The 13,725-nt window shown below is 37.7% G+C and overlaps 1 protein-coding gene across 3 annotated transcripts in view; it reads right to left on the reverse strand.

Moving 5' to 3' along the window:
* USP9X (ubiquitin specific peptidase 9 X-linked) overlaps positions 1-13,725 on the reverse strand; it is a 126,552-nt gene that overhangs the window by 92,315 nt on the left and 20,512 nt on the right. For all 3 annotated transcript variants that reach the window (XM_060002791.1, XM_060002792.1, XM_060002790.1), the window contains exon 2: positions 3,125-3,378. In XM_060002791.1, coding sequence (XP_059858774.1) covers positions 3,125-3,220 — 96 coding nt within the window. In that variant the 5' untranslated portion in view covers positions 3,221-3,378. The remainder of the gene's footprint in view (positions 1-3,124; positions 3,379-13,725) is intronic.

A 13,725-nucleotide genomic window follows, 5' to 3' on the forward strand; every position in this document is an offset into this window, starting at 1 on the left:
TTTTCAGTTATTTCCTTGCAGTTTTTCTTCTATGTGACCCCCCCAAAATCCTGTCTATATATATGTATAAATTTTCAATAAAATTGGGATTATACTTAAGTCTGTGTCCTTTTCCATTCAACATTTGAGTATTTTCCCCCATCATAAACAATCTTTTTTAAAGAGCTGATTAATGGCCACATAGTATTAATTAAACAAAATTAAGGGACATTTAGCATTCTGCAATTTTTATTGCTAACATAAAACTATACTGAATCTTTTATATATAAATCTTTGTGTTGAACTTCAATTTTTCCTTAGGACAGAACCCTGGAAATATAATTACTACAACAACAGTATAAATTATTTCTTTTAGGGCTACTGACATATATTTTACTAAATTCCATTCCAGAAAGTCTGCACCCTCCCATGAACATCTCCCAAGATTGTTCATCCCATAGGGCCTTTGCCAAGGCTGTTTCATTTATCACTGGGCTTTACTATTATATATACTAGAGCCTAAAATTCTCTCCTATGGGAACACTCTTTTAAAAACTATTATAGATTAAGTGAAAAATCTGATTGGTTTTAGAAATTCCCTTTATGCCAATATGAAAAAGCATTTTCAAAGTAAGCCGTAAGCTGGGTAGTGATTAATGCTATGGTTGCTTCCTCTTGGTCCAGTAAGTGTCAAATCTTCTGAAATAACTAAAATCCTAACATTAAAAAGTAGAGAATAAGAAAGTGAAAGAGGGATTCTACAGATAGTTAAGAATGCAATTTGTGGGAATTCCCTGGCGGTCCAGTGGTTAGGACTCCGTGCTCTCACTGAGGGCCTGGGTTCATTCCCTGGTTGGGGAACTAAGTTCCCACAAGCCGAGTGGCGCCCCCCCCCCCCCCACCAAAAGAATGCAATTTGTTTGTTCCTTTTTTTCTTTTAATTATCATTCATCCTCAAAAATGTAAAGAGCTATTTAAAGGAAGAGGACATAATGCAGATACATAATATTAAGCTGAGTATCACAAACCTAAGAGCTCTTAGAATTATCAAGTACACCTTAAAAATAAAAGTAAGGTTAGAGGTTTAATTTCTGTCTAAAGCCATGCAAACCACAAACACTGCAGAAGATGTTAAAAGTCCATGCAAGATGCAGGTATGAAACAGAAGAGAGCAAGATACTGGAACTCAAGCTACAAGCTCCTGGTTTAAAAATATAAATCTCTGGCATCCAACACAAACTTTAGACTATGTTTAAAGAAACATGAGTACTGGCTAACAAATTTATGACACAGGAAAGACTTAACAACTCTGTCCAAGACTCGTGGCCATATACTTAAGTATTACATGTCCCAAAAGTGGGAACTGGAGAGGAAAAGAATAAAGTTGACATTTATTTGGGGAAAAAAAACATTAAAACCTGACTTGCTCACTTCTCTAAAATGGCAGAGGGAGAGGATGAAAGGGGGGAAGGGCGGAGGGAGGGAAAGTGCACCAGCGCACGCGCGCGCACACACACACGCAGCTCTTTCCTATCATACCTGTAATAGAGAGAATACGTAATCTATAATAGCTGGACAATAAGAACTTAACCACAAATGACAAATGTAAGTACTCTACAATAACAGTACTTTTGCCTAAAAACTTATCCATACAGAATTCTACACAAACATGTACCAAGTGTAAGCAGCAAGTCTGTGATTCACATGCATGCACCTCAGCTACAAATTCACCTCTAAGTGCTGTTTGAGCCGCATATCACAAGTTTTAATGTTTGTCTTATGTGGTTTAATATGTCCCAGTATAAAATTACATACAATAGAAGGCTGAAAATTAATTATCTAAACTTACATTTCAAGAAATGAGAAAAACAGCAGCAATCCAAACCCAAAAGAAGTTAAGGGAACAAGAAATAAGAGTTAAAAGCATGTAAGTGGGGGCTTCCCTGGCGGCGCAGCGGTTGAGAGTCCGCCTGCTAATGCAGGGGACACGGGTTCGTGCCCCGGTCCGGGAAGATCCCACATGCCGCGGAGCGGCTGGGCCCGTGAGCCATGGCTGCTGAGCCTGCGCGTCCGGAGCCTGTGCTCCGCAATGGGAGACGCCACAACAGTGAGAGGCCCGCGTACCACACACACACACACAAAAAGGCATGTAAGTGGGAAGGGCGAAGAGAGTTAAAGCCAAAAATTAGTTTGGGGGAAGGTTTGATGCAATTGATAAATCCTTTAGGAAAGAGTAATCAGGAGAGAGAACACAAATTAGCAGTATCAGAGATGAAAAAGGAGATGCTACCACAGGCCCTAAGACATTAAAAAGATAATAAAAAAGGATATTATAAAGTTTTACTCCAATAATTTGACAATCTAGATGAAGTGGACAAATTCCTTGAAAAACACATTACCAAAATCCACCAGAAAAACAAAAAAATCAGAAAATTCCCCTATTTAAAAAAAAAAAGTTGGATCTGCAATTACAACCGTTCCACAAATAAAGCCCCAGGCCAGATGGTTTCACCAGTAAAATCTAAATAATTAATGAAGAAATAACTGAAGTCTTATACAAATTCATCCAGAGAATAAAAGAAGAAAGAATATTATGAATTTTGAGGCCAGCATAAAAATCTAGATACCAAAATCTATTTTAAGCTCTTTGCAAACATTATTTCATTTGATCCTCTTAATGATCCTATGAAGTAGTTATACTATTATTATCCTTATTTTATAGCTAAAAAACTGAGGTGTAAAGGTCATATAATTTACCCAAAGTCATAAAGCTAGCATGGTGCAAAGCTAAAATTTGAACACAAGCAATATGACTTGAGTCCATACTCTAACCATAGGCTACATCAAATGATTTAATGCTTTGCTCTGGAACTGACACAGAGCTTAAATACTTGATTTTAATGATTACTGATAGTGTAAGACACCAGGAAAAAAAAAAAAGCGGGGGGGGGGGGGGAGACCTGCATACCCAAGCATCACCATCTATAGCCCTTGAGTTTCTTGTTACTATGTAAGACCTATGTTTATATTTCTTAAAATAACAGTTTTATGGTTACTTCATAAATTATTCAGAACCTGCTCCATTATTTAATATCCCATAATAGACACACCAATGTAGCTTTAACTAGTATCTTAAACATCCTACCTGATTCTGTTGGAGGGGGGGCTGAGACTGTCCATCAGGAGCCTGGCCCTGGCTGTCATTCCCTCCCACTGGAGAGCCACGAGTCGTGGCTGTCATACTCGACACAGGGCAGATCTTTGCAATTTTGTCTGCTTATGTAGTTGTCTTGAAAAAAGAAATTATAGTCCACTTATAGAAGATGAAGTACCAGCATTTGTCAGTCTTAAAAAGCTCCAATTCAAGAATAAACCATCTTGCAGAGACCATTGCATAACCTACAAGTAGAAGAAAAAAAGCACATTGTTTTAGACATAAAAAACATGAACTAAGGAATTGTTCGAACTTAATATTACCAGTGACTCTAGTCAGGAGAAAGTGGCTATATAAATGAGAGAGAGGACAAAGCTGAAAAGTTTCATCAATACTATATTTAACTTAATAAACTGATAATAGTACATCAGCAGTTATGTCAAGAAAACATACAAGTATAGCCTTATAATATTTCAGTTTCTTCCTGGGATTCCAAAGACATTATCAAGGTATTCACTTAGTTGTCATTTCAATTCAATTATGGAGTGGCAAAACTGTCTTCAATTTGCCAATGCCTTGAATATACACATTCCTACAATGTATTTAAGACATAAACCAAGTAATAAAATCTGATTGTTAACTGTATACTACTCCTCCAATACGACCTATTTTGTCAAATGACCTTGACTCTCCCCTTTTGGGAAGGTTTTGGCCACAGGCACTCCCAGAGCCATGACAGGGCTACAGACCCAAACTGTTTAACAATGGAATTCCTCTTTGCAGAAATCTAGCAAAGGTGTATAGAGGAATACCACCAAACCCTCAATTCTATATTCTTAGCTGTGTAGTAAAATCATCCAAAGTGCTTTTAAAAACACTGACGTCCAAACCCCTCTCCAGATTGAATAAATTACAATATTCGGGAGTTAAGCCTAGGCATTAGTACTTTTCAAAAAATCTCCCCCATGACTGATTCTAATGTACCACGAGATTGAGAACCTCAGCTGACTGATTTATAGATCTTTGGTTATAAGGCAACCACACTTCCATTTAGTCCATGGTATTTACTTCAAGCTTAAATATAATCACTTAACCCAGAGATGGTGTTCTAACAAGATTTTGTTTCACTTATCAAATTGGCATAATAAAAAGCTTAAGACTGATAACATCGGGTACTGGGGAGGCTAAAAACAGAAAAATCTTTAATACATAAAGTGGAAAAACAATTAAAAGATAACATGGTTGAACACCCTCGCTTTCACTTTTGTTTTCCATTTTTATACAACCTACATACACTAACAAAAAATTTTATGTGAAGTAGACAATTTTAAAACCCAGAAAAACCCACCTATCAAAATCTTCAGCCACTTTGGGTTGGCTGGCAAATTGTTTAAATTTTTTTTTTCTTACCACTCAAAATATCAGCTAACCAATTCAACTTCATTCTCTCTACTTCAAATTTGCTCCAATCTCTTTCTTTTGATCCCACTGCTCATGATCCCCAATGAACGATGCTCCCTCAATCTTTTCCTGGAAACCTTGTTCTTAGCCTATAAATATGCTTGAATCTTTGTCACTGAAATGAAAAATCACCAACCTCTGTCCTTCCCTTTCCCCCCAAATCTTAAAAAGAATGCCTCTGCTTCTCCCTTCCCTTTCACTCCTTCCACTCTCTCATCATCTAGCTGTATCTAAACTATCAAAACTGTTTTAAGCCACTGGGTCTTAACTGAGGTCTATGGATGGGTTTGAGGATTAACTCCCCTAAAATTACATGCAAAGCTTTGTAAATATGTACATTTGGGGGTGGGGGAGGTCTGCTTCACAGATCATCAATGCTCTACTAATTGACAATTAACTGATAATCAAATGACTGCCCCTTGCCGTTCACCCTGTTTGCCCTCTTCTTAGCGTTAGCCACAACTGGCTGCCACTACCCCCACCTCCCTTCTTGAAGCTCTGAGCTTTCTTGGCTTATACAATCCTGGACTCAAGTTTCCTTTCCTTTCTACTTCTTTTCAAAGGGGAGGGTAGAGAATAGTAGGTAGTAGTGATGTCAGTGACAAATACAGTTTTCAACACTGAAACAGAGGTGAAAACCTCCACTAGACGACTGACTCTGTAAGTCAGGAATTGAAGGAGAACTTGGGGGTCTTGAACAGAACGTTAATGTTCACAAGAGTGGGAGACGGATTCATTAGCATCATCTGGGAGCCCCCCGAATACACACCTCCTTCTGAAAGTGAGGGGGTCACAATCTTGGGGGGTGGGAAGAAATAGCATAATATATTCTCAAGTGTTGGGCAAGTTGGGGAGGGGGGACGAAACCCCGAGGCACACCAAAATTAAAGTGGTGTTTTTAAGGTAAATCCTTACACTTTACATAGAATGTGGCGTTTTCCTATAAATTAGAAAACCACAGCTCTAAGAGGTGACTTGACCAAAGCACAGATAGAAAGCAAGTCTAAAAAATTAATTCTATTACTTTGTCCACTAAACCAATCCTATCGCTCTTCAAAAATTATTTCCGGGAAGCAACCCAAGGATGAATGGATAAACAACATTTGGTATATACATACAATGTAATAGTATTTAGTGTTAAAAAGGAAGGAAATTCTGACTTGGATGAACCTTGAGGATGTAATGCTAAGTGAAATAAACCAGTCACAAAGGGGCAAATATTCCATGACTCCATTTATATGAGGTATCTACAGTCAGAGAAGGAAAGTAGAAGAGTGGTTACCAGGGGTTGGGAAGAGCAGGAAATGGGGAATTATTGTTCAATGGGTACAGAGTTGCAGTTTGGGAAGATGAAAAGTTCTGGAGATGGATGGTGGTGATGGTTGCACAATGTTAATGCACTTAATGCCACCGAACTATACCTAATAATGGTTAAAATTGAAAATTGTTTATATATTTTTCCCACAATAAAAAACATACATACACACACACACGGCACTAACTGCTCTCTTGCTTTGCACTCTTTAACATTAGATTATTTGAGTTAAAACATCTTAAAATTATATTCTCGTGTTGTTTTGTTTATGCTCAACATTGTTCCATCTATATGCATCCCAATAACTCTCCATCCATAGACAAATCAAAAATATCTGGCAAAAGTCGGAGGACAAATTATTCTAGACAAAAGCATTCTGTGGATAACTAAGGGACTGTCCCTTTCAACAAAATAACATTAAAGTAAATGGAAAAGGTGGCAGTCTGAATGAAACCTCTCCCCAAACAAAATACCTTTCTCTCAGACCACAGAACTGAATCACCTTCTGCTTCTTGCAAAGTATTCCATTGGCAAAGCCTCAAGCTGCTTGCCATCCATATCCCTTATATACTCTCACCTTTCTGTCTCTTGGTTTCTCAGTTTCTTCTACCTCTAAGTTCCCCATATTTCTAGATTTCCAACGCTGCTGGGAAGGTACAGCAGGTCTCAGGATAGCATACTCTGCTCTATTCTGCTGTTTTTAACAGTCATCTCTCTACCATCACATAAGAATTGGATACTTTTTCCTTAATGTGCTAGGCTGAGAGATTAAGAGCAAGACAGAGGAATGGAGCAAGTAAAAATAACTTCTGGATTCAAACATAACTCTTGTTCAAAATCTCACCTCTGCCACTTACAAGCTGCCCTATCCTAAAGGCCAGTAACAACTACTCTAATTTTCCAGGTCTTTAAAACTGAAACAATGCTACCCACAAAAATGCCATGAGGGGACTTCCCTGGCAGTCCAGTGGTTAAGCCTCCAAGCTCCCAATGCAGGGGGCACGGGTTCGATCCCTTGCTGGGGAACTAAGATCCCACGTGCTGCACAGTGCAGCCAAAAAACAAAAACAGAAGTTAAACTGATAAATTTTACATTATGTACATTTTACCACCCAAAAAGGGGGAGAACAGATAACAAGTGTTGGCGAGGATGTGGAGAAAGTGGGACCTTCATACACTGTTAGCAAGAATGCAAAATGGTATAGCACCTTTGAAAAACAGTTTGGCAATTTCTCAAAAAGTTAAACATAGAATTAACAAATGACCCAGTCATTCCACTCCTATGTATATATTCAAGAGAAATCACATACGTCCACACCAAAAACATGTACACAAATGTTTATAGCAGCATTAATCATACTAGCCAAAATGTGCAAACAACCCAAATGTCCATCAACCAATGAATGAACAAAATGTGGTGTATCCATACAAAAGAATATTTTTCAGTCATAAAAGAAATACAGTTCTGATACATGCTACAACATGGATAAGCCTTGAAAACACCATGCTAAGTGAATTAAACCAGATACAAAAGGACAAATACTGTATGGTTCCACTTATATGAATATCCAGAATAGGCAAATTCATAGACAGAAAGTAGAGGTTACCAGGGGCTGGGGGAAAAGGAAGATGAAGAATTACTGGATAACAGTTACAAAATTTCTGCTTGGGGTGATGAACAAGTTTTGGAAATAGTTGTGATGGTTGTACAACACTGTGAATGCAAATAATGCCACTAAATTGTACACTTAAAATGGTTAAAGTAGCAAGTTTTGTGATATATATGTATTTCAACACAATTTAAAAAAATTATTGATAGGACAAAAACATTGAATTGTACACTTTAAATGGATAAATTGTATGGTATGTGAATGTCTCAATAAATCTGTTAAAAGAATATTAACAAAAAACACAGTGGAAAAAATGATTAAAAGGAATTAAAATACATTAGAAAACATTCACTTAAGGCAAAAGAAATCAGTAACGGAAGAAGAAAGGAAGAAAAAAGCCATGAGATATAGAAAACAAAGTAAAATGGCAAATGTAAACCCACCTATATCAATAATGACATTAAACGTGAATGGTTCATAAAATCCAATCAAAACACAGAGATAGACTGGATTTAAAAAGAAAGATCCAGGGACTTCCCTGGTGGTCTAGTGGGTAAGACTCTGCATTCCCAATCCAGGGGGGGCCTGGGTTCAACCCCTGGTGGGGGAACTAGATCCCACATGCATGCCACAACTAAGAGTCCACATGCCACCACTAAAAGAAGATCTCACATGTCACAATGAAGATCCCACGTGCCACAACTAAGACCCAGTGTAGCCGAAATAAATAAATTTTTTTTAAAAAAGAAAAAGAAAAAAAGAAAGATCCAACCACATGCTGTCAACTGGAGACAGATTTTGGATTCAAGGATATAAACTGGTTGAAAGTAAAAGGACGGAAAAATATCCATCATGCAAAACAGCAACCATAAGAAAGCTGGAGTGGCTATATGTTTATCAGAAAAAAAAGACTGTAAGACAAAAAAATATTACTAAAGGTAAAGAGGAACATTTTACAAAAATAAAAGGGTCCATTCATGAAGAAAATATGACAATTTTATATATATATATATATATATATATATATATATATATATACACACACACACACACACACAACCTAACAGAGCCTCAAAACATATGAAGCAAAAAATGACAGAGGAGCGAGAAACAGACAATCCAACAATAATAGTTAAAAGATTTCAGGGCCTTCCCTGGCAGTCCAGTGGTTAAGACACTGCACTCCCACTGCAGGGGGCACGGGTTTGATCCCTGGTTGGGGAACTGAGATCCCACAGGCTGCACGGTGCGGGCCAAAAAAAAGAGAAGACTTCAACTCCCCACTTTCAATAATGGATAAAACTAAGCAGAAGATCACCAAGTAAACAGAAAACTTTAACAACTATACACCAACTAGATCATACAGACATCTATAGAACACTCTATCCAACAGCAAGAATATACAGTCTTCTTGAGTACACATGAACATCCTCCAGGACTGACCATATGCTAGGCTGCAAATTAAGTCTCAATAAACTTAAGGGATTGAAAGTTAAGTATATTCTCTGAACACAGTGGAATGAAATTAGAATTCATCCAAAGGAAATTTCACAAGCATGTGAAAATTAAATAGATATATTTTGCCATGGTGATCATTTAAATCACTTACTAGCTCCTCAGTTGATTTTCCTGGTATAAAATCCTGCCATCTACAAATAATAAAAATTCTGAATTCTCCTTAAAGATAAAACTAAGGGGGGCTTCCCTGGTGGGGCAGTGGTTGAGAGTCCGCCTGCCGATGCAGGGGACACGGGTTCGTGCCCTGGTCTGGGAAGATCCCACGTGCTGTGGAGCGGCTGGGCCCGTGAGCCATGGCCACTGAGCCTGCGCATCCGGAGTCTGTGCTCCGCAACGGGAAAGGCCACAACACTGAGAGGCCCGCGTACCGCAAAAAAACAAAAACAAAAACAAAAAAAAACTAAGGTAAGATGTTGTCACTGAAATATATCGTAACACTATTTCTTTTCTTGCTTAATGTTAAAAACTTCGGCACATAAAAAGGTCAGACTAAAATAGCTTCACAGCACTTACCTTAAGAAACAAAACAAGTCCTCACAATCACTATTTTTAAAAACTGTCCAGCCCTACAAACAACAGGCATCCAAACATATTCACCCAAAACATCAATGAAAACTTAGAAAGTGATGGAAACATCAATAGTCATAAGTACAAACTACATTTAATCTATTTCAAATCAATGATATGAAGAGATGGGGAGGGGAAGAGAGAAATGAGGGAAACGGTATAGAATTACAGTAGAAAAAGAACGAACCAAAAAGGAAATGAGAGAAGCAATTAGGAGTGACAAACAGTTAACATCTATTGAGCAGTCACCATGTGCCAGGTACCATTTAAAAGTTTTCATCTATTAACTCACTTAATAATCTCAAAAGGTAAATACTCATTATTACCATTTTACAGACAAAAAACTGAGGTACATAAAGATAATCTGACTAAAATGAAGTAACTAATAGGGGACAAAGCTAGCAAATCAAATTTCAAATCTAGATACCTTGGTACCAACCGTTCTGCTTATCCCCTTGCTATGCTACATTGCTCTTTCTATTTCAGTGCTATAGGAGGAGAGACCATAGAGGGGAGAAACAGAGGTACTTCATCAATCCTATTAAGTGTGTTAGTCAACCACTCTTGTTAAAGATCTCAAACTTATTTTGCCAGAAGCAATGTGGTACACAAAACCAATTTTCTAACCAGAAATATATGAACTTAAATTTCTACTCTAGAACTTAACTGTGTGACCTTAGGCAAAGTTCCCAAACCTCTTTGGGACTTAGTCTCCTCACCTGAGGATACAAGGCTATGGTTGTTGATTAAATGAGGTAATGATTATCTTTAAATGTCAGATAGAGCTGTCCAGTTAAGTATTAGTTCTCTTTCCTCTCAAATAACATTCCACTGGAGGGGAGACACTTTAAAGACAACTATTTGTAATTTAGTACTGAGGATGGAACACGTGTGAGGGTTTTGGAGTGAAAAAAGACTTGGTAAATATGAAGTCTGTTCTGCTACAAAACATGTACAGGCATACCTTGGAGATACCGTGGGTTCAGTTCCAGACCACCACAATAAAGCAAATATCACAAAGTGAGTCACACGAAGTTTTTGGTTTCCCAGTACACATAAAAATTATGTTTATAGTATACTGTAGTCTATTAAGTGTGCAACAGCATCGTGTCTAAAAACACAATGTACATACCTTAATTTAAAAATACTTTATTTCTAAAAATGCTAACCATCACCTTAGCCTTCAGCAAGTCATAATCTTCTCGCAACAGTAACAAAGATCACTGATTACAGATGACCGTAACAAATATAATAATGAAAAAGCTTCAAATATTGTGAGAATTACCAAAGTGTGGCAGAGACACAAAGTGAGCAAATGATGTTGGAAAAATGGCAACAGACTTGCTCGATGCAAGGTGTCCACAAACCTCCAATTTGCAAAAAACACATTATCTGCCAAGAGCATTAAGCGAAACGTGATAAAGTAAGGTATACCTGTAGTTTTGTAATGGTATTTAGCTCACTGGCAAACAAACAAAAAAATGGCTAGCTCACTGGCCAGTAAACACACCTGCAAATCATGTTACTTCATAAGCAATTTCCCCCTCAACACATGAATGTTTTGTACCAAGTAACAGCAGCTGAATGCAGCATGAGTGTTGGGGATAAAGGTCTGGACCAGATAGCCATCACCCTACATTTTTCTTGGCTCAGTCTGGCCGAATGCTCTGTCTTGTAAGTATGTATATTGTTCCTCCTGACCTTCGTGCATTTGAATTTTATTTCAGCCTCGTGTCCCTAACTCAGTAACCTCAACCATTCCCTATATGGAAGGGTTCTATTAGGTTACCTTAAAAAAGAAGAAAAAAAAAAAGTCCTACATTTACCATAGTTTGTCAGGAGTTTAGGATCTTTTAAACTGTGCTGTTTATTTTATTGAAATTCTTATTGTTTTTGTTAGTGCTCTAATTACAAAGTTACATAGCTTCTGAGTGATCAGTTTGCTCTCAATCCTGTTTCCCCCATAAGCCCTAAGGCTTTTCAGCCATTGAAATATAACAGATATACCTATAACAGATCATATTTAATCTCCAAGTATCTTCTTCTCTCTTTCAAGGTGGCTAATACCTTCAGAGATTGCTGGGAAGCTTCAATGGAAGAATGTATGTGAAGTGCCATGTACACAGAAGGCACACAACAAATAACAGATATTCTAACAAGTGCTGGTTTTTTCTCCCTTGAAATGCTAATTAGATTACTATGTACGCTCAACAATTCTTATTCCCAGGCGCCCTATGATCTCCAAATCAGTCCAGAGGAAAAGTATTCTCCCAATTATAAACTACCAGGATTCTATGCTCCTGACATACATATTATACTTGCACAGGTTGAACTTTAAAATGAATGAACAGCCTCAACAGTTATATTAATATAGCTGCTTTTATTATTCTGTTACATTAACACAGAATCCTACCATATCTCAAAAGTTTGCCCTACTTTTTAAAAAGTTTCAACTCAAATCTTACCATCTGTAAGACAATTCACAGCACAGCGTTCGTATCAGAATTTGTGCTGGCTCTAAAGAAAACGTGACAATAGGAAGACTAAAGAAACCAGTAGGGACTTCCCTGGTGGCGCAGTGGTTAAGAATCCGCCTGCCAATGCAGGGGACACGGGTTCGAGCCCTGCTCCAGGAATATCCCACATGCCGTGGAGCAACTAATAAGCCCGTGCACCACAATTATTGAGCCCGCGCTCTAGAGCCCAAGAGCCACAACTACTGAAGCCCGTGTGCCTAGAGCCCGTGCTCCGCAACAAGAGAAGCCACAGCAATGAGAAGCCTGCGCACCGCAACAAAGAGTAGCCCCCGCTCGCCGCAACTAGAGAAAGCCCGCACACAGCAACGAAGACCCAACGCAGCCAAAAATTAATTAATTTAAAAAATAAACCAGTAACAAAGAGACATCAAAATTATGCAGTGCTACACAGTAAGTAAACTAATTATCTGTTGAGTAAAAGAATGGACAAATGAACCACCCTTTTAGGTAGAAATATATTTTTCATTCAATAAATAGGGAAATAACCTGGTAAATATGGAATTGGAGTCCTGGTTCCAGTCATCTGACTCCAAGCACCAGGTTTCTATCAACAGTATACTAAGCTGGCTCAAGTTTGCCAAACCTGGTTCTACCTTAACAGCATTTTAAAAACTTAAATTACTTTCTATTTTAATGCTGCTTAAATATGTGCATAAATGAAATCAGAATTCAACTCCTTATGCTTATTGCTCTTCTACAAATTTGCAAACTAAATACAAACAGAACTATTAATATTAATAATATGTGACAGATGGCAGCATACTGCTGACTGCTAAGGCATAGGTTCCTTTGAGTTTTGCACAGCTAACCTACTACTATCATGTACCATGTGGGAAACACAGCTTTCCTACTTGAATTACTACATCACTCTGTACACGTGGTTTGCCATGACATCATTTTTCCTTCACACCAACACATCATTTTTGTGTTAAGTCTGCTTCTTTTGCTCTCATCTGACAAATTAAATTGTACAACTGAGCATCAACGTGTTAAAAACACAAAGCTAACATCAGTGGTTGAAATGGTGTGGCGGTTCCTGATTATGAGACAATCATCCAGGTACTCAAAAGCACATGTACTAACGTTTAAGAATATCATAAAATTGAAAAGACTTGTTTTAAAAAGAAAATACTTGTTCTAACTTGAGCACAAAAAGGGCACCAAAGAGATACTTTGAAGGCTAGAATCTTGCAGGCAATCAGGGAGAGGTGTTCAAAGACTATTAAGATTTGGAAATTAACTGCTCCAATTATAGGAAATTCTACATTTAAATCTTCCCTTTAAAGGTTTTTGGTTGCAACACTGTGAAGCTCATTGCTATCAGCAAGAAGGTCTTTTACTGAGTCTAAAGTCTATTTCCCTTGTCACTGATACCTATAGCTTATAGTTCTGCCCACAGAAACAAAAGTTAATATTCACCACTTTCTAAATTACAATGCTTCAAAATACTGAGATTTATAGTGTACACACACCCAGGTCACTTTTCAAGAAAAGATATACTTTTACTTAAATATTCCTTTATTTACTAAATCTTTACAAAGGGTGCAAGGTCTCAATAAATTCTAGTCCCTAAACAAAGCAACC

Source organism: Delphinus delphis, chromosome X (assembly GCF_949987515.2).
Source record: "Delphinus delphis chromosome X, mDelDel1.2, whole genome shotgun sequence".
NCBI lineage: Eukaryota > Metazoa > Chordata > Mammalia > Artiodactyla > Delphinidae > Delphinus > Delphinus delphis.